At 38.2% G+C, this 22,159-nt stretch overlaps 1 protein-coding gene across 4 annotated transcripts in view; it reads right to left on the bottom strand.

Annotated features, from left to right (window-relative positions):
* Positions 1-22,159, bottom strand: part of LOC150103699 (sterol O-acyltransferase 1-like) — a 246,292-nt gene that overhangs the window by 98,624 nt on the left and 125,509 nt on the right. For all 4 annotated transcript variants that reach the window (XM_090396650.1, XM_090396649.1, XM_090396652.1 and 1 more), the window contains exons 6-7: positions 17,079-17,230; positions 4,302-4,429 (exon numbers count right to left, since the gene is read on the bottom strand). In XM_090396650.1, coding sequence (XP_090252776.1) covers positions 4,302-4,429; positions 17,079-17,230 — 280 coding nt within the window. The remainder of the gene's footprint in view (positions 1-4,301; positions 4,430-17,078; positions 17,231-22,159) is intronic.

Genomic DNA, 22,159 nt, shown 5'->3' on the forward strand with positions numbered 1-22,159 from the left:
GTGTATCCATTCCTCTTGTCTAACTCAGTGGTAACATTATTGTAGAATGTTAGCAAACTGCTAAAACATGACTTTCCCCTTAGTAAATTCATGATGTTCATTGCAAAGTAGAAATTCTCTGTCAACCAATTTTTGAATGCAAGCCCTAACAACTTTTCCAAAATCTTCATTACCATTCCTGACTGGTCAATAGTTGGGTACATTGGTCGTTGCACCACCCTTGTGCAATGGAATTACCATACATTCTTTCCACTCCTGTGGAATCTTTCCTGCTCTAAGACTCAAATTATATAGCCTAATGAAAAGAATACCCAGTTCAGTTGAACACTCTTTTAGCATTTGTGCTGATATCACATCAGTTCTTATCAGAATTCTTATTCAGTTTGTGCAACAGTTCTAGAACTTCCTCCTCATCCATGGTTCATATGGTGAAGGGGTAGCAGGGAGTTCAATGTTGCATATACCAGATTGATAGCTTTTAGCAAAATGGCTGCTCACCCACATACCATCTAAATTTAGGAGATTTATTCTTTCAGATTCATTCTTTCTTTTACTTTCAGCATAACAATAGAATTCTTTTGGGTTGTCTTTAACTTTCAGAGCCAGTTTCTTTTCATACTCAGGTTTAGCTTTCTGTACAACACTTGTGACTCTTTTAGTCTGTTGCTTATAATTATTGTAATTGACATCATTCTTATGCTCAGGATATTCCTTCCACATGATCTTTTTCTTATGAATCTCTTGCTTAATAAGATTTTACATTCATTTCACTCTTACTCTATATATTCTTTGAACTCTAGGGACATATTCTGATATTGAATCTACAGTGAATGGAAAGTATTTTTTAAATACTTTCCATGCACTGTAGATATACTTCCCATCCAATAATTGATATCATGGCAGAGAACTCAGCATACCATACAGGTGGTAATAATTTCTTGCTTTGTAGTTCAGCAGGCACATTTTCTGAATCGAACATTCATAAACTTAACCATTTCCCAAGTGAGTACCGCACCATCACTGACAACAAGGCAGAATAGTTATGTCTTTATCTGAAACCACCTCTGACACTATAATCAGATCTAACACTCTTTGACCTCAAGTTCCTTCTTTTATGTGCTACTTGAGGAAGGTGTCTTGCAACAGCTTAATAAATTCAGTTTCATTCTTCTCATGAGATTTCATAGTTACCCAATTAATATTTGGATAATACAAGTCCCTCATTATGATTACTCTTTTTGCATCCACTGAAGTTATTTCTTGATGCATTTCTTCATCACTAGCAACCAATCCACCAGGTCTGTAACAATACTCCACTGTGTATTTAATCTTGTTAGACTCTACCTCACACCAGATGGTTTCAAACTCGTTGCCACATGAAAAATTGTTACTAGTATTGCAATCGTAAGGCTCAACTCTAACTGGATTCAAGACATTTCATGTCATTAGCAGCATGTCTCCTCCTCTCTTATCCTGTTTATCTTTCCTAAAATTACTGTACTCTTTGTACTCGATACCAGTTAGTACATCTGCTTCTGATAGCCAATTCTCACTAATGCCTACAACATGGTTCCAATATATTAACCAAGGCAACAAACTCTACTCCATTGTTTCTGATACTCCTAGCATTTGCAAGCAGGCATAAATTGCCTGCATGCTCATTTACTTACACTTATCAGTGGTCTGCATGACACAGTTCAACAACTTACAGACCTCCATTCTTATCTAGTTCCTTACTTATGCAGACATCGTTACACATGCTTGATAAGTCTGAACCAGATGAATACATAATCATTTCCATAATAAAAACCATTCCCATCATTAACACAGTTACCTAACATTGTTGTTCTTGGACACAGATTCTCATGATTCCTCCCATCAGAATTCAGTTTCCCTGACTCTCTGCGTTAGGTCTTATATCAATTAATTTTTTAAGACTCCTGATGCCAAACACATTCAAGTGTAGGCCATCCCAATTATACAAATGTACTCTTCCCTGAAACTCACTCCACATCCAAACACTTGCATCCATTCCTTCTACAGCCTATGCATCAAATCATTTGCCATCATAGCCCTTCTTCATAATTCATTTTTATCATAACAAGGTAAATACTTACTATTTTCACTAACTCACTCTTCAATCTCGAATCTTACAACAACCCTTTCATGTCTTCTCTTACTGAACTTATTACTAGTTAAATCATTAGAACCCTACAATTAAGATCTTGTTTACTTTTCTTTTCTGTTTTTGAATTGCTTGTTATATTTTTAATTTTTGCACTGGGAAAACTTGACATTATAACCTTCTCATCAACAGCATGTTTTTTTATTAATAATTCAAAAAAGAATATACAGAAAATGTGAAGACACCAGTGATACCCAGTTTGGCTTTACAAATTATTTGGGAATGAGAGAGGCTCTTTTCTGTTCTCAAATCTTATTCTAAAAATGTAGTGACCAAAACAAAGAAGTATTCGTTTGCTTCATTGATTTCGAGAAAGCATTTGAGAAAGTCCAACATACTAAAATAATTGCATTATTAAAAAGAATTGGATTAGATGGTAAAGACATCAGGCTCATTGAAAACTTATATTGGAACCAAAAGGCATCTGTTCAACTTGATGACATTATTACAGACTCCATTAACATCAAACGATAAGTAAGGCAAGGATGTGTCTGTCACCTCTTCTTTTTAACATATACTCAACAACCATATTTCAAAAAATCTTAAAAGGAAGAGAGAAGGGATTAATGTAAATGGTGAAATCATCAGTAAGATCCAATATGCTGATGACAGCTCTTCTGGCTGACAATATTCAGGATCTTCAAATCTTCTGGTACTAATGAATGAAGAGAGTAAAAAATGGGATTAAAAATAAATATCATCATCATCATCAAATTCCTGCCATGTACCCTCAAGGGGTGTACAGGATATGACAGTACTACATGAAAAAATTACATTATTACTAACTTCCTATCTACAATTTTCCTCCAAATCAGTCTGTTACTTGTCAAGACTCCAACATTATCAGATCTTATATTTCTATCATCTAAGGCACTTTGTACCGTATCAATCCACCTATATCTTGGTCTTCCTCTGGGTCGTTTTCCTGCCAACCTAGCAGAGAACACTTGTTTTGCTAATCTTTCCTCTCCCATTCTATTTAAGTGACCATACCATCTGAGATTAGCTCTGCTAATGCATTCCTGGATGCTGACAATGTCAAGTTCTTTCCTAATATCCTCATTTTTAATATGATATTGCCATTGATGCCATCTGTTCACGCCTCTAATCTTTCTCAGGACTCTCATATCTGCGGTCTCTAGTCTTTGGTCAAGTGTTTTACTTCTGACCCAGCTCTCAGATCCATAAGTTAAAATTGGTTTGAACACAGTCTTGTATACAGCTAATAAAATAAATATCACCAAAACTAAATTCATGGTCATAAGCAAGAAACCAATTCTTAATTCAGCACTTTCTTTAAATGGGAAAAATAGAAAGAGTGACAAAGTTTAAATTCTATGATGCTGGTTAAATGAAGAATGCAATCCAGAAATGGAAATAAAAGCTAGAATTGAAATAGCAAGAAAAAATTTTCTCCTGATGAAATCAACACTGTGTAATCTGCAATTTAAATTTAGAGCTTAGAGTATGCATGGTTAAATGCTATGTATGGTCTGTGCTGCTGTATGGTGCAGAAACTTGGACTTTGAAGACAACATGAAACAACACAAAAAAACTTTGATGTAGTTGACGAATATTAAAATTTCCATGGACAGCAAAAAAGGTCCAATGAGGAAGTACTGGAAGTAATGGGGAAATAACGTGAACTTTTAGATACCATAAAAAGAAGGAAAACTGCATATCTTGGTCAGCTACTTCGTAATGAAAAATATGCGATACTTCAATTGATTATAAAAGGAAAGATAAATGGAAGAAGAGGACAAGGAAGATGAAGAAAATCTTGGCTGGCAGACATCAGACAGTGGACTGGCATGAGCTCTGAGGGACTGTTCAGAGTGGCTGAGGATTGCTCAAAGTTTGCCAAGGTGATCACCTTGGAATAGGAGATGAAAGATTAAAACAAGTATATGAAGCAAACAATGATAGGGAAAAATACAAGTTATAGGTGTATACTGATTAGAGTTCAGAGTGCTTTTATAAGACCAAAATATGAGTTGATCAAATAACAAACCCATTTGAAAGGAAGCTGCTTATTGAAAACTAGTTGTGAAAAATTGTGTTAGTCTGTGATAATGATGGTGATAAAATTTTGAAATATATTCAAAGGAAAACTTACCTGTTCAGTCAATATAATGAATGCTGAAATTGGTGGAACTCTATTATTTACAATAGCCTGCACTGGAAGGACAATAAGAGCTGTCTCATATGCTATGAAGAGCATCAAGAAAAGCAAATCATATAAACCTAAAAATTGCAGGAAAAACAGTATTTAATTATCATCCATAAGTTAAATACTGCACATATTCACATATAGGCAAAATAATACATTATTGCTCAATTTCTAAGAGAGCTAAACATGTTTAATACAAAATCTAACAATAAAGTGAAAAGATTAATTCTATCTAAATTTTATTTTCACTAACTCTTAACAAGCGTGATAATTTTCATAGCATCCTCCTTGTGATTGTATACGTGTTTTAATAGCACATCCATGCCAGGAAATATTTTTGATTTGCTGAAGTACCTAACAGAATATTATAGAATGTCACAGGACTAACACCAAACATTATATTAAATTTATGCAATGCTTATTTCTTAAAATTTTCAGCCAAGTCTTATGACCATCTTCAATTCTGTTCTGCTCTACACTTATGTGTACACCCACATTATTATTATTACTTGGTAACCTCCATGGAGACAGACTTCGGGGGAAGCCCACTCAAGCAGCAAAATGTCTATCATAATGAGTTTGAAGTAATTTACACTACCTGCAATGACAATGCACATCTTTATACTTCCAGGGATGACCTCTTGTTCTTCCAATCTTAACATACACTCTTTCTATAACTTCTTCAGTATTAATCTGATAGAATCTCTAAACTAACTTGAAGGTCTCTATCACATCTCCTCTTTTTCTCCTATCCACGAACCTCTGTAATCCAATTCTTCTGCAGCTTGTCCCACTTAAGTGGGGTCGCTATTAATGATGAGTCTCCTCCACATCCTCCTGTCTTGGGCTGTCACCACATCGAAGTTCTTCATCCTCAAGTCCTCTTCTACCAGCTCCCTCCATCTCTTCTTTGGCTGCCCACACTTCTTCCTTCCTTGCACATCCATCTGCATGACCCTGCTTCTCACATATTCGTTCTCCCTCCTCATCACATGACCAAACCATCTCAACCTTGCATCCTGTATCTCCACTCCTAAGTTCATAACTTTCACTGTTCCCCTACATAGTCATTTCTCAGACGATCCTTTCTGGTCACACCAGACATCCACCTAAGCATTCTCATCTCTGCTACCTCCATCCTGCTGATGTTAGTTTTCTTCAGGGCCACAGTTTCCATAGCATACATCATAGCTGGCCTCACTACTGTCCTATAGATTTTGCCTTTCAGATTGATTGGCACCCTCTTATCACATAGCACTCCAGCCATCTCTCTCTCCATTTCCTCCAACCCGCTTGTATCCTGCATCCTACTTCCTTCTAAGCCCCCTCCATCTTCTTCCACTGTTGAACCTAAGTATATAAAGTCCCTCACCTTCCTGATGACATTTCTTTCCAGCTCCAGATCTGTCTCCTGGCCACCGTCCACTTTGCAACACATACTCTGTCTTACTTCTGCTCAGTCTTATGCCTCTCTCTCTCTCTCTCTTCCAGTACTTTCCAGTTTAGCTGCCACTTCTTCTCTTGAATCTGCACACAGCAAGATGTCATCTGCATACAACATTGTTCATGGCATGTCTTCTCTCACCTCCTCCGTCACCACCTCCATCACAATATGAAACGAAAAGGATGTTTCTGTTTCATGTTGTGTTTCATCAATAAACACCAAATGTAGCTCCCGTTGTTTCTCTCAAGACTTTTCCATCATCTGCCGTAACCCGAAGATAGCATTTGTCGTTTATCTACCAGGCATGAAGCCAAATTGTTCCTTTGCAATCTCCACCTCCTTCCTCAATCTTCCATCAAGAACCCTTTCTAGGATTTTCATTGCATGGGACATCAACTTTATTCCTCTTAATTCTTACAGTCTTGTGCATCCCCTTTATCCTTGTAGATGGGGACAAAAGTACTTTCCCTCCATTCCTCGGATATATTTTCCTGTTGACAAACTTTCACGGACAGGTCCCACAGCAGGTCAACTCCCTCTTTCCCCAGTGCCTTCCATGCCTCCACTGGAATCCTGTCTGGGCCCACCGATTTTCCATTCTTCATCCACTTCATGGCCGCCTTCACTTCCACTCTACTGATATTCTACACCATTCAATAAGAAGGCTGCCCATCTTCTCTGTGAGGCCTCGCATTTTCCTCATTCAAAAGTCCCTCAAATTCTCCATCTGTTTTTTTATGTCCATATCTTTCCATAATACTCTTCTTTCAGCGTCTTTATACTGCCTCACATGTAAGATGTCCTTTGCTGCTACATTTCTACCTTTTGCTAGTTGATAAATGTTTCTCTGTCCTTCCTTTGTTTCTAATTGTTCATACAGATCTTGATATGCCATTGCCTTCACCTGCAGCACAACTCTCTTGGCTTCTTGCTTTCTGTCTCTGTACACCTCTCTGTCCTCTTCCACACTTGACTCATCCCACTTCTGCTTTACCTTCCTCTTAGCTGTCACTGCTTCTTGTACATTATTATTCCACCACCAACCCTCGTTCTGCTCTCTAATCTTTTCAGATGTCTCACCAAGCACCTCGATTGCACAGCTCAGGATTAATTTTGAAGTATGTTTTCACCAATCTTGTACACTTTCTGGTCCATCCGAAATCCTCTCTAACACCCTCTCCCAAAAATGATTCCTCACACTCTCTTCTTTTAAGTGAAACCACTTAATTGTCTTCATCCCATGGCTTCCAGAGGTTCTTATCTTTGATCTTATTTTAAAGTCTGCGCACAGCAGACGGTGTTGCTGTGCCACTTGATCTGTTGTAATTACCTTACAATTTGTCACAACCTTAAGATCTTTTCTTCTAATTGTATGCGAAGGTTTCTATGGTTTAGTAGTTCATAAGAAAGATTCTGGTAATTGGACAATGTGTTTTTAAGCTAAATGACAATAAAAAACAAACACAACAAGTTTTGTAAGTCATTTGACTTACATCTTCAGGGGTCAAAGGTAACTAAAAATTTAAACACAAGAAATGAGAAATTACTCAAAATAGTTCATTCTATGCGGTTGTGGCCTGAATCTACATTCGGATATTCAATTTAATGAATCGTTAGATGGCCACAACTGCATAGAATGAACTATTTGAGTAATTTCTCATTTCTTGTGTTTAAATTTTTAGTTACCTTTGACCCCTGAAGATGCAAGTCAAATGACTTACGAAACTTGTCAGGTTTGTTTTTTATTGTCATTTATCTTAATAAACATGTGGTCCAATTACTGGAATCTTTCTTATGTTTTCTTCTAGTCAAAATGTAGTTAATTTGTGAACTGTTGTTACCACTTCTAAATGTTATCAAATGTTCTTCCCTCTTGTAGAAAAATGAGTTCACAATTGCCAGATCAAATGCTATTGCAAAGTCCACAATCCTCTCTCCTTCCTGGTTCATGATTCCCACTCCATGGCCACCATGGAGTGGGAATCATGAACACATAGAGAAACAGAATAGAGACTGTTCACAGTCTCTATTCTGTTTCTCTATGTGTCCGTTCAAGTCTCCTTCAACAATCATCATCTCATTTTCTTCCACTTCCCTCACTTCCTCATCTAACACGTTCCAGAACTCATATTTCTGCCGTACAGCCAACTTGTGGGACGTATACACATAAGACGACCACTTGCTCTTCTCCAAGACCCAATTTCATTCGCATGATCCTGTCATTCCTTCTACCCACTTCCAGTACTTCGCCCTTCATTTTGCCACACACCACAATTCTGACACCATTTTTTCCCTCTTTATTTGCTCCAGAGTAGAACAATTTATATCCATCTCCCAGTTCCTTTGCCTTTCCCCCCTTCCATCTTGTCTCCTGCACACATAAAATGTCCAACTTCCTCTTCCTCATCATGTCTGTCACCTCTCTTCCTCTTCCAGTCATGCTTCCAACATTCAGTGTTCCCACTTACAATATCCTCTCCACCTGCTGGGCTCGCTTCTTTAACCACACCTGCCCTTTATGTGGTAGCCCTCGTCCACTTCTCGCAGCTGTAGGGCGATGTGGCTGCGCATCATTTAAGGGGTATGCCCTAGTTCTTATATCATTTTCTCTTTGACTCATTAGATCATAGCTAGAGCTGGCAGTAAAGTTTTACGACTGGATGCCCTTCCTGACGTCAACCCTTGCCATTTATCAGGGCTTGGGACCGGCACCTATTGAAGCTAGCTTGCCTCTTTCGGTGGCTGCATAAGATGAAATGATTTAGCTAGATAGGAAAGATTCACCCCTAGCCCTCAAATACTCTAATAGCATTTGGGGGAAGGAGCAAGAAGAGGAGAAAGAAGGGGAGGGACCAGTCTACAGATAATATAATGTATATTACATGAAGTAAGGCATGGTCCAGCATCAGGTACCTCGGGTTTGCCATGCCTGTACTCACTAAAGTGAGCCCTTGAGCCCAACCTCTGTAATCCACATTCTCTTCATATCCTTCATTCCCTTCATAACACTCCAGAGTCCTGATATCACTTTGGTTATTCATCTTTGGACCATCTCTAGTGTTTCCACATCACTAAAAACTAGGTGACCAAATCTGAGCACAATAGTCCATATGAGGTCTGACCGATACCTTGTATAGGGGCACCACCACCACCATCTCCTTATCCCTACATGTCAATGTACTTTTTATCATAGCAGCAACATAATGTGCAGTCTTTGCAACACATGCATTGTGTTCCCAGAACTTCAATCCACTGTCGCCATTCCTCCAAGATCCTAAATCTCATCCACTTCCTAACGTACAGCTGCACCAATGCAGTACATAGCCTTACATCTCTATATCCCAAGGTGTAACATCAGTTTAACTTATTTGTTAATGATATTTCATGTGGATTGACTGGCGATCTTCAAATGTTTGCTGATGATGCAAAATTAGATAGAATTATCAGGAGTAGTGCTGATGTTAATTCTCTACAGGAAGATTTGAATAGACTTTTAGCTTGGACAAATGAGGGGGTTTTGCAGTTTTAATATTAATAAATGCAAAGTGTTACACTTTGAGATATAAGGCTATATACTTATTGGTGGAGCTGCAGGAAGTGGATGAGAATTGGGATGTTGGAATGATAGTAGACAGTGGGCTGAAGTTCTGAGAGCACAACGCAAGTGTTGCAAAGACTTGCACATTGTATTGCTGCTATGATAAAAAGTACATTGACATATAGGGATAAGGAAGTGGTGGCATCAATATATAAGGCATTGTTCAGACCACATATGGACTATTGTGCTCAGATTTGGTCACCTAGTTTTCATTACATGTGGAAACACTAGAATGAGTCAAAAGACGATTGACCAAAGTGATATCAAGACTCTGGAGTCTTGGTTATGAAGAGCATTTGAGGGAATGTGGATTATAGATTTTGATGGAAAGGATGAAATGAGAGGTATGATAGAGACCTTCAAGTTAGTTGATGGATTCCATCATATTAACCATCTTACCGGCCATTATGGATCAAATACACATCCTCATATGCTTCGTATCCATCATATATTTCAACGTAATATCAATAGTATTGCAATTTTAATATGCAGTTCGCATCCATGTTTACTTAGACGTATATATATATTGAATAAGCTAGATAGATGGGCAAAGGAATGGGGGTATCGGTTTAATGCAGCAAAATGTAAGGTCTTGAGGTTTGGGAAACATCGATGGGATGCTGCATTCTCTATGGGAGGAGTTATACTGGAGGAAGTAGGGTAGACAAGATCTGGGGTTGATGATTGATAGAAACCTGAAATTTAGGGGACATATTGCAAAGGTGGTGAAGGTAACACAGAGGATTGCTACAATTATGAGAAGGACACTGACCTGCAGAGATAAAAGGGTTATCATTCCATTGTATAAGTCTCTGATCAGACTACACTTAGACTATTGTTCTCAGATTTGGTCCCCAGGATTTGAAGGGGATAAATTAACTGTGTAAAGGATACAAAGACGGATGACAAAGATGGTTTCAGGACTGTATAAGAATAGTTATGGGGATTGGCTGAGGGAATGTGGACTGCAGAGTTTGGTGGATAGAAGAAGGAGAGGTGATATGATTGAGACTTTTAAACTGTTGAGAGGCGGTTACAGGGTTGACACTGAGGAAGGTTGGTTGAACAGCGGGAAGGAGTGATGACAAGAGGCCATCCCTGGAAGTTACGAAAGGAAACTCTGAGCAAGAGGGTGAGGAGTAGTTTCTTTGCGTGGAAGGTGGTTGAACCGCGGAATGCATTGCCTGATGGAGTGGTGAGAGCGAGAACGGTGAATGAGTTTAAGGGGTGGTATGATAGACTTTGTGTTTCTTAGGGGGGTTGTGTTTCTTTGACTCCATGGAGGCCTGAATAATAATAATAATATATATGTCCGGGCCAATAGCGTGGTTAATGCAGAAGGAATTATAAAAGCAGTTGATGTTAAGGTAGGAAGAATGAGAGGCCATCCCTGGAAGTTCTATAAAGATATGTTGAAGAAGGGTGAGGAGTAGTTTTTTTGCATGGAGAGATGTTGGTGAGTGGAATGCATTGCCAGAGTGCATTGTGACTGTAAGTAGTGTAAATAACTTCAAAGCTCATTATGAGAGGCATGTTGCTGGTTGACTGGGCCTCCCACAATGAGTCTGTTGACTCCATAGAGGTTACCAAAATAATAATAATAATGATTATCATTGATTTTGTCAGATCTTATATTTAGGTCTTTTAAGGCAGTGTTTCTCAACCTGAGGTTCACGGACCACGGGTGGTCCGTGACGATGGGACAAGTGGTCTGCAGGCAGACTTAAATTAATTAAATAAATATATATTTTTTAATTATCTAAACAAATTAAAATTAGTAAGTAAGCACAAATTATTGAAATCAAATGGAGACTTAAAAAAAAACAACAAATATTGCCAGAATGTTCAAAGATGGATGCAATAAAATTATATTGTTGTTCATTTCACCCTTTTTGTTATTCGTCATTCTGCCGCTAAATTTGTAGCCGCAGAATAAAAATAACAAAAGAGGGGTGAAGTGAACAATTTAGTTTTATTGCTTCCACCTTCCCTTGCTGTTTTGTCAGATTTGAAGTGAACATGTGTTATCCACATTTCAACAAATGGCTTGTTTATTGATTTTTTATTATTGAAGGTTTCCCTCCTTCAACCAAGGCTCAGGATATCTTGAGAATAATGGAAATAATAATGGAAAAGTGGCTTAGAATTAGGAGTTTGAAAGGAAGAGCAAATAAAACAAGTGATGCTAACCCTAATGGTGATACACGTGTTGGAACAGCAAGTAAATCTGATACTATTAAAGAAGAAGAAACAAGCAGTTCAAAGAAAAAATACAGTAGGAACTATAAGAGTTCATATTTGGAATTCGGGTTTACTTGGTGTGGAGATGAAAATGAACAGAAACCTCAATGTGTTTTGTGTTATGAAGTGTTGTTGAACGAGTGCGTAAAACCTGCGAAACTCCGACATTTAGAAACTAAACATTGTGATGTGAAAAATAAGCCAATTGAATTTTTTCAGCGATGCTTAGGGACATTAAATCATGGGAAAGATATAGTTTCGGCCATGGGTTCCATTAATAGCAAGGCACTGGAAGCATCCTATCTCTTAAGTTTGCGCATAACGGAAAGAGGGAAACTTCATTCTATTGGGAAAAATTTGCTACTTTCAGCTATAAAAGATGTGATAAAAACGATGTCTGGCAACAAGTTACTAAATGATGATGATGTTGCTTTGCTTCCTCTTTCAAATGACACTGTCGGTCGCAGAATTAATGATATGGCAGGTGATGTAGAATCTTAGTTAATCGAAAGAGTTAAGATGAGCCCTTATTATGCATTACAAATAGGCGAGACTACTGATGTTACAAGTGATGTGCAGTTAATATGCTATGTAAGATATGTGCATGATAACAACATTCATGATGATATTCTGTTTTGTAAAACTTTACCATCCCGAACAACTGGAGAAGAAATATTTCACACTCTCAATTAATCAACTTTGATCAACTGTTTTATCTCTAACCCAGTTCTTTTAGCTCCATAGGTTAAAACTGGTAAATGCTGTAACATGCCCAGCGAACCAGCAATGGATTTATTTAAGCTAAAAAAGAGACAGAGGACTTATTATTGGTGTCTCCTATATAGTCTTGATATTCTCCTAACAGACATGTGCTGACTTTCCTATTTGACCCAAACAATGAGAGGCCATGCAAACACCATGCATGTATGTGCACTGCACGCACATGCATGCGCAGTGCATTAAATATTTGCACAGGATAATGGATGTAGCTTGCTTTTTGGAGAACATATAAAAAATAAAAAGCACTGAAGAAAGAGCCCAAAGGGCTTCAATTTGGCATACTTAAATATTCAAGGAATGGATATTAAATACCATTTTTCTTTCTCAGCTGCCAAGCATTTGTAATTTTAAGTTTCAACAGCAACCAGAACATATGAGAATATTGCAGTACTTAAAAGATAACAAACTCTGCAGAGGACCTTGTATGTTTATCTTTAATTAGTGCTTTTAAACAATGTTTCAGTGGGATGACAGCTATTTTACAGTGCTGATTCTTGCCAGAGACCAGGCGGACACCTTATAGGCACAAAAATTCTCTTCTCAATACCAAGACAATATTCACATGATACCTATCCTTAAACTCATTCACAGATGAAGCACTCACAGCCACCTCTGGCAACCTGTTCCACAGAATCACCACCCTCCAAGTAAAAAATCTAGTCCCAACATCTTGTTAACCATGCTCTTTCTTACATAATTTCCATGAGTGACCCCTCATTCTCTCCCTTCCTGCCATGTACTGAAAAAAAGTCTTCAGTGTCAACTCTATAAAACCCCTTTAATAACCTATATTATTATCATCATCATCATCAGCCCTCCATGGTATCAAAGAACTCACCACAGGAGGTCCCATTCTCACATGCACAACTCATCATACTTAATGTATTCACTGTCTCTGCTGCACTCACCACACTTTCAGGCAATACATCCAATCACCCACTACTCTTGATGCAAAACATCTACTCCTCTCCTTTCCCCTGATTACACCCTCCTTATTCCAGGAATGGCCTTTTATTCTCTCCCATCTCCAGACATTCTATGAAAAATTTCATTCATATTAATCTGATAATTCTGATAATTACCACTTACCAACTTATATGTCTCAGTCATATCCCCTCCCTGTTCTTTCTATCCACCAGGCTCTGCAATTTGCATTCCCTCAATCTGCCTTCATACCCTACATTCTAGAGACCGGAAACTGACTTAGTTTATTGTCTCTGAACCATCTCCAACAACTCCTCATCCTTTTGAAATCCAGGCAACCAAATCTGTTCACAGCAATCCATATGCAGTCTGATCAAAGCATTGTACAATGGAATCATAACATCCTTAATTCTACATATCAGTATTCTCACATCATTCTCATAATCCACTGTGTTGTCCTCCCAATTTTAGTAAAATGTCCACAAAATTTCAAGTCCCTATCCAACATCACTCCCAAATCTTTCATCTTCTCTACCTCCATTAAAATATTTCCACTAATCCTATACTGTGCATCCCATCTTTGCTTTACAAATTTTAAAACCTTACACTTTGATACATTAAATCCCATACACTCACCCATTCAGGCAGTCTATTTAGGTCCTCTTGCAAAGCTACATCTGCTCTACTTCTCATAGCTATCCCCAACTTTGCATTATCTGCAAGCAACTATGTATCACCATTTAAGCCCCTAATTAAGCAATAATGAGCCCTAAAACAGACTTCTGGGACACACCAATAGTGACTTTCTTCTTTTTGGATATCACTCCCCTATACACAAGCTTCTGATACCTATCAGACAGCAATCTCCAATCCAATGTGCTAATCCAGTATCCTAACCCATTTAACTACTAGTTTGTCATGTGGCAATCTATCGAAAGGCTTTTGCAAAATCTAAATATACTACTGTATATGCATCTCCCTTTTCCAATGTATTTATTACCTTGTTATAATAATAAGCAGATTGCTAAAACAAAATCTTCCTTTAATAAAGCCATGCTGTCCATTAAAGAGAATTTTACTGCCATCAACTCAGTTGTGAATACTTGTCCTCACTAGCTTCTTCAACACCTTGACCACACCTTCAGACAAGCAGATTGTCCTATAATTCAAAACCTTAATCTTATCACCCCCTTTATGAAGTGGGACAATTTTAATTTCTTTCTACTCTGTTGGAACTTGGGTAAATTTAAGACTGATGTTAAAAAGTAAGTTAAAGCGGTTGTTAACTCCCTAGAACATTCCCTCAAGACATGCAGTGTTATACCATCAAGTCCCACAGCCTTGTTGACATCAAGTTTACTGAATTCCTCATATACTTCTTCTGAAAGTTGGGCATTATGATCACAAAGATAGAATACTTCAATGAACTGCTCATTTAACACCCCTACTACATCCTCCTCCTCAGTGTTCATTATTCAACCATTATCACTGACCAATATCATCCTCCCATAATCATTCTTCCTTTTTACTGGCCACATATATATAAAAAAACTCCCTAGAATTTCTTTTAGCTTCATTTGCTAACTGCTGCTCATACTGCACTTTTGCTATACTTACTGAGCAAGTCAAATTCCTTGTTTGCTCTTTGTGCTTCTCATGTGACTGATAATTATTGCCACTCATCTTGTGCTGCCTCATGAATGACTTTTTCTTTAAGATTGCATGCTTTTACCTCTTTAGTCATCCATTTAGTCATCCTCTTTAGGCCTACCTTATTTAATCTCCTGACCTTTGCAATATATTCAGTCATTGCCTCTGCCAGATAGTTCCTGAATGGAGACCAACCATCCACTATAACAAATCATTTCTATAGCTCTACACATTTATTATAGTGAGAGTGAACTGTATAAAACAGTGAATCAAGTATTATTTTACTAAGAAAAATACATATTATTAATCTGAAGGTCGAACTAAATTAAATTTCTATGGCAGCTACTAAAATTTCAAATTTACACTTAAATTCAAAAGAAGATATATATTATTATTATTATTATTATTATGTGACACCTCCAGGGAGTCCAAGGGACTCATAAGGGAGGACACCTACTCTGCAACTCTGTCTCCACCACTCAATTCACCAACTACAATGAATCACAACTACCATCATCATATACACCAATGCCATCTACCACCCACAACCAGTATTTTCACAGACAATCACAAACATTTCTTGTCTATTGTGGGATTCGAACCTGCAGCCTTTTGGCTCGAGAGCAAATATGCTAACCACTTGGCCAACCAGGCCGGCATACAGATATATATATATATATGCCAGCAAAGGTTGGTCGATTGGTAGAGTCTCTGCTACTAATGGCTCACTGAAAAGTTAAGCAAGTCTGAGCATGGTTAGTAGTTGGAAGGGATCTGTCATTTGCTGCTGCTGGCACTCTACTGAGGACTGGCGATTCTCACAGGGTTATCTTTGACCTATAAACTGACATACGTCAGATCTCTGTGCCCTCGGGGCATGTGGGGATATGACATGACATATATATATAATATATATATATATATATATATATATATATATATATATATATATATTTTATTTTATTTTTATTTTTTTCCAGCCTGTATCTTTCCCCCACTGCTGGGGTAAAGGCCTCTCCCATTGCAGGAGGGTTGGGCCTACTTCTCCCATGGTGACCCAGTCCATCTTGCGAGAGTGTTTATTCACTTGTATGAATGAATGTGCAAAGGTGAAGACAATCACAAACATCCATGCATGGGTAAGATTCAAATCGGCAGCCTCTTGGCTTGAGAGCAGACACGTTAGCAACTCGGTCAACCAGGCTGGTGAATATATTTTAATTATTATAATAATAATAAGGACCTCTAGGGAGGTCCTTCCTAGGAAACACAAAGTCTATCATACCACTCCTTGAACTCACTGACCATTCTTTCTCTCACCAAAACTATCAGGCAATGCATTCCACGGTGCAATGCAAAGAAATCCACTCTTCACTCTCTTGCACACAGCTTCCTTTTGCAACTTCCAGGGATGACCTTTGTCATCATGCCTCCCAGCTGTTCCACCAAGCAAAAGAACTCCCCAGTGTCAACCCTGTAACAACCTCTCAATCATATCACCTCTCCTTCTTTTGTCTCTCAAACGCTGCAGTTCACATTCCCTCAGCCGATCCTCATAATTAACATTGTAAGTCCTGAAACCATCTTTGTATCCTTTCCACAGTTAATTTATCCCCTTAAAATCCTGGGGACCAAATTTGAGAACAATAGTCTAAGTGTAGTCTGATCAGGGTCTTTATACAATGGAACGAAAACTCTTTTATCTCTGCAGGTCAGGGTCCTTCTCAGTATTGCAGCAATCCTCCGGGTTACCTCCATCACCTTTGCAATATGTTCTCTGAATTTCAGTTTTCTATCAATCATCATCCCCAGATCTCTTGTCTCTCCTACTTCCTCTAGTACAGCTCCTCCAATCGGGTATGCAGCCTCCCATCAACATATCCCAAACTTCAAGGCTTACATTTTGCTGCATTAAACTAACATCCCCATTCATTTGTCCATCTGTCTAGGTTATTCAAATCCTCTTGCAGAGCTGCCACATCTGCAATGCAAGATGAGCAAACAAAAGTTTCATTTACAGATCAAAGAATAACACAGGCAATATATTTTACAAATACTGTTATTGAATGTCTTCTGTGAAGCTTACCTGGTTTCTGAGATAAAGGCCTATTCTGGACCCAGTAACAAAATACTGGATACATCACTGTTACAGTACAAAGCATGATGGTCACCCATACAAATACTACAACATGAAACTCACTAGATGCCCAGAGTAACACATCAATATCCTTCCTCATCCTATAAGGAAATGCAAAGCCATGTATAATGATAAAATAAGAACACACTTAGTAATCAGTAGTTTGATATTTGTCAAGTTTTACAAAAGATAGCTAAAAATATTGGCAAAGCAAATGTTTCATATATTCATGTGGCATTTTAAACAAATTAAGTGAAAGAGTTGATATATTGAGATAATCAAGATAAATTATTAGAGAGAGGATCCAGATACCACTGACCAAAGTAATATTAAAGTGTTGGTTATACTGAGCAGTTGAGGGAATGTAGATTGGGAAGTTTGGTAAATAGGAGGAAAAGAAATTATGATATGAGACCTTCAAGTTATGAAGGGATTATAAAAAGATTGGACAGTGAGATGGGAAAACGAGAGGCCATCCTTAGAAGTTATATAAAGATGTGGTGAAGAAGGGTATGAGAAGTTAACTTTTTACATGGAGAGTTGTGGCTAAGTGGAATGTATTGCCAGAATGCATTGTGAATGAAGGAGTGTAAATGATTTCAAAGTTCAATATATGTAATATATTGAACTTTAATCAGTAATAATAATAATAATAATATAAATTTTCTTGAATTGTATTCATTTCTTGAATTAATTAATGACATGACATTTCTATAGCTAATAATTAATAGTTCCTGACACTGCTATCCGTAGATAAGTTTCATAAATTAATTTCTTAAACAGAGTAGGTATGAAATAGATAAATTTCAGGCAAGCTATAGAAAAGAAGATGTCATGGAGGAGGTACAAGACAATCAATAGTGATCAAATACACGAGGGGGTATAGAATGCAGGTTAGAGAAATGATGACAAGCATAGTAGTAAAGTGTGGTATGAGAAGAGATTTGACATGACGTAAGAAAACATTTGCCACTTACTGTGGTAGTAAAGTGATGGCATAGCATGTATCAAAATTATTTAATGAGCACTTTGTGAACATACATCCTTGTTGTAAATGATGACAAGCATAGTAATAAAGAAAGAGAAAGTGTGGTATGAGAAGAGATTTGCCATGGTGTAAGAAAACATTTTTAGAAATTAGAATATGCATAGAAGGCAGACAAATGATGAATCAAAGGTGCATTAAGTGTTGACTGGACCAGATATTAATAATTCTGTGGAAATGGATGACAAAGTACTCCAAATCTTAATGCTAGTGTCAATACCCTGTAACATTCCCTTAAGATGTGTGGTGATACTTCATCAAATCCTATTACCTTATTCACATCAACGTTATTTATTTCCTTAAATACTTCCTGCTCACTCACAATTAAGCCATCCTCTCCTATGTCCTGTAACACTTAAGTTTCTCATGATTCCACTCTGATCAGGATGAAAACCCTTATAAATTAATTTGTATGAATATCTCAATGATGAATATTTCAACTAAATCCTCCACAGCAATTGTTCTTATACCATTTTCTCCAATCAATGTCATCCTTCCATAATCATTCTTTTTTTTTTTTTTTTTTTTTTTTTTTTTGCTGGCTACATATGATTGATATGATTGAAACTTTTAAACTGTTGAGAGGTGGTTACAGGGTTGACGCTGGGGAGTTCTTTCGCTGGGTTGAACAGCGGGAAGGAGTCATGACAAGGGGCCATCCCTGGAAGTTACGAAAGGAAACTGTGAGAAAGAGGGTGAGGAGGTTTCTTTGCATGGAGAGTGGTTGAACCATGGAATGCATTGCCTGATGGAGTGGTGAGAGCGAGAACAGTCAATGCATTTAAGGAGTGGTATGATAGACTTTGTGTTTCCTAGGAGGGACCTCCCTCGATGAATCTTGATAGACTTGTGTTTCTTAGAAAGGACCTCCCACAATAAGTCTTTTGACTCCATGGAGGCCTGAATAATAATAATAAAAAAAATAACAATGCATATTGAAAGAACTCCCTAGGATTCTTTTTGGCTTCATTAGTTAACTGCTTCTCATACTGCACTTTTTTTTACCCTTACCAATGTTATGTTGGTATGCCTCTATAATGCCTTTTTTCCTCTATTTCATGCTTAATCTCTTCATACATCATTTCACACCTATCATATTTAACCTTCTGACCTTTTCAATTCATTTAGACACTGCTTCTACTAGATAGTTCTTGAATATTACCCAAGCAACATTGATCTCCTTTTTATCCAACTGCTCATTCCATTCTACATCTGCAAGCAGTCTCCTGAGCTTCTCAAAATCACCAACCTTGTAGTTCTACATATATCCCTTCTTCACAGAAGTACTTACACTGCTGGCAACCACACAGGTAATCACTTCATGGTCGCTCTCACCAACTAGAGGGTGATTTGGCATGTCATTAATAATAACATTTTTTGATGAGTTGATCTAATCAATGACCCTCAATCCTCGTGTACCTTCTGTTACATACTGCTTGAGTAGTTGTCCCTCAAAAACTCAAGAAACTCGTTGGAGGTTTATTTGGCACTTGGTTAGACTATAATAAATTTAGTTAAATCCTTTATCCAAGTGTGAGCAAACAAAGTTTGTGCCTGAAAATATCTTCAGGACTGTAGCAAGGTGGTGCAACTGTTGGTAATTCGGAGCAAAGGTGGACCAAGCTCTCATCACTCCTTGTCTCAGTATCTCCCACCATGCACAGCACATGTCTTTGCAGATGTATAATGCTATGCATTGAGGGAAGGTCCACTTCCCAAACCGGTTTCGACCTTTATTGAGGTCTCGTCAGTGGGAGGCAGACCTAGAGGTGGTGACACAAAGACAGAAGCAATAGAGAGGTCATATTTACCTATATGAGTTGCCAACCGGTGTACCACCTTATTATTAAATTACTCTGGATTTAGAGAAAGATGTTGGAAGTTTATTTTGAACTTGGTTAGACTATAATAAATTTTGTTTAATCCTTTATATAAGTGTGAGCAAACAAAGTTTGCACCTGAAAAGGACTGTAGCAAGGTGGTGCAACTGTTGGCAACTCAAAGGATTAAACTAAATTTATTATAGTCTAACCAAGTGCAAAATAAACTTCCAACATGTTTCTCTAAATCCAGAGTAATTTACTAATAAGGTGGTACACCGGTTTGCAATTCATATAGGTAAATATGACCTCTCCATTCCTTCTGCCTTAGTGTCACCACCTCTGGGTCTGCCTCCCACTGACAAGACCTCAATAAAGGTCGAAACCGGTCTGAGTAGTGGCCCTTCCCTCAATGCATAGAATGCATAGCATTATACATGTCTGCAAGGACATGTGTTGTGCATGCTGGGAGATACTGAGACAAGGAGTTATGAGAGTTTGGTTCACCTTTGCTCCGAGTTGCCAACAGTTGCACCGCCTTGCTACAGTCCTGAAGATATTTCCAGGCGCAAACTTTGTTTACTCACACTTGGATAATTCTTGTAAAAAAATGCTTATATGCACCATTCCCTACATCCGAGGTAATATGATAAATTACCTCGGATGTAGGGAATGGTGATGGATTTGGAGTAATCTTTTTTTGGGAAGAGGGGGGAGGCGGGTTGTGGATAACTGGTTTTAGTATTTCTTTGGGTGGGTGTAGCCATTGGCTGAGAAAGTGTTAAGGATGTGATTTAGTTCAGTGGTTAGGGCTTGGTCATTTGAACAGATTAGTTTAGCCCTGTTGAATAGTGTCTTAGTAACTCCATATTGTTGTGAAGGGGGGGATTGTTGTTGTTATTATTATTATTATTATTATTATTCAGGCCTCCATGGAGTCAAAAGACTCATCGTAGGAAGTCCTTCCTGAGAAACACAGTCTATCAAGACTCATCGTGGGGAGGTTCCCCCCCTAAGAAACACAAAGTCTATCATACCACTCCTTGAACTCATTGACCGTTCTCGCTCTCACCACTCCATCAGGCAATGCATTCCATGGTTCAGCCACTCTCCATGCAAAGAAACCACTCCTCACCCTCTTGCTCACAGTTTCCTTCCGTAACTTCCAGGGATGGCCTCTTGTCATCACTCCTTCATGCTGTTCAACCAAGCGAAAGAACTCCCCAGTGTCAATCCTGTAACCTTCTCTCAACAGTTTAAAAGTCTCAATCATATCACTTCTCCTTCTTCTATCCACCAAACTCTGCAGTCCATATTCCCTCAGCCGATTCTCATAACTATCATTGTACAGTCCTGAAACCATCTTTGTTATCCGCCTTTGTACCCTTTCCACAGTTAATTTATTTGCCCGGTGTTTTACCAAAGTGGTACAACCGGGCGACTCCCTGCAAAGGTAGAGCAAGCTACCAACAAGGAGTCACCCGGTGTTGTACCACTTTACCCCAGTCCTGAAGATACTTTCAGGCCAAACTTTGTTTGCACACACTTGGATAAAGGATTAAACTAAATTTATTATAGTCTGACCAAGTGAAAAATAAACTTTCAACATCTTTCTCTAAATCCAGAGTAATTTAATAAAAAGGTGGCACACCATTTTGGCAGCTCCTATAAGAGGAGACGACCTTGCTAATGCATCTGCCTTGGTATCTCCACTTGGGTCTAGCTCCCACTGAAGAGACCTGAATAAAGGTCGAAACTAGCCTGGGTAGTGGCCCCTCCCTTAATGCATAACATTATACATATCCGCAAGGAGATGTGATTTGCATTATGGGAGATACTGAGATAGGAGTGTTGGTAGCTTGCTCCACCTTTGCAAGGAGTCGCCCGGTGTTGTACCACTTTACCCCAGTCCTGAAGATACTTTCAGGTGCAAACTTTGTTTGCACACACTTGGATAAAGGATTAAACTAAATTTATTGTACTCCTTTCTCTTCACAAATTTTCACTAATGTATTAGGTCTGTGTAGCTCAGTGGAAGTGGTGTGAGCTGTCTACAGCACTAGATCGCCAAAGGAAGAGCAATGTAAGTTCTATTCCAGTCACAGACTAGAGGAACTTTTATTAGAGCCTGTGTAGCTCAGTGGAAGGGTGTTTGCACTCTGCAG

Source organism: Typopeltis vanoorti, chromosome 8 (assembly GCF_054136105.1).
Source record: "Typopeltis vanoorti isolate ZY-2024b chromosome 8, IOZ_Tvanoo_1.0, whole genome shotgun sequence".
In the NCBI taxonomy this organism is placed as follows: Eukaryota; Metazoa; Arthropoda; class Arachnida; order Uropygi; family Thelyphonidae; genus Typopeltis; species Typopeltis vanoorti.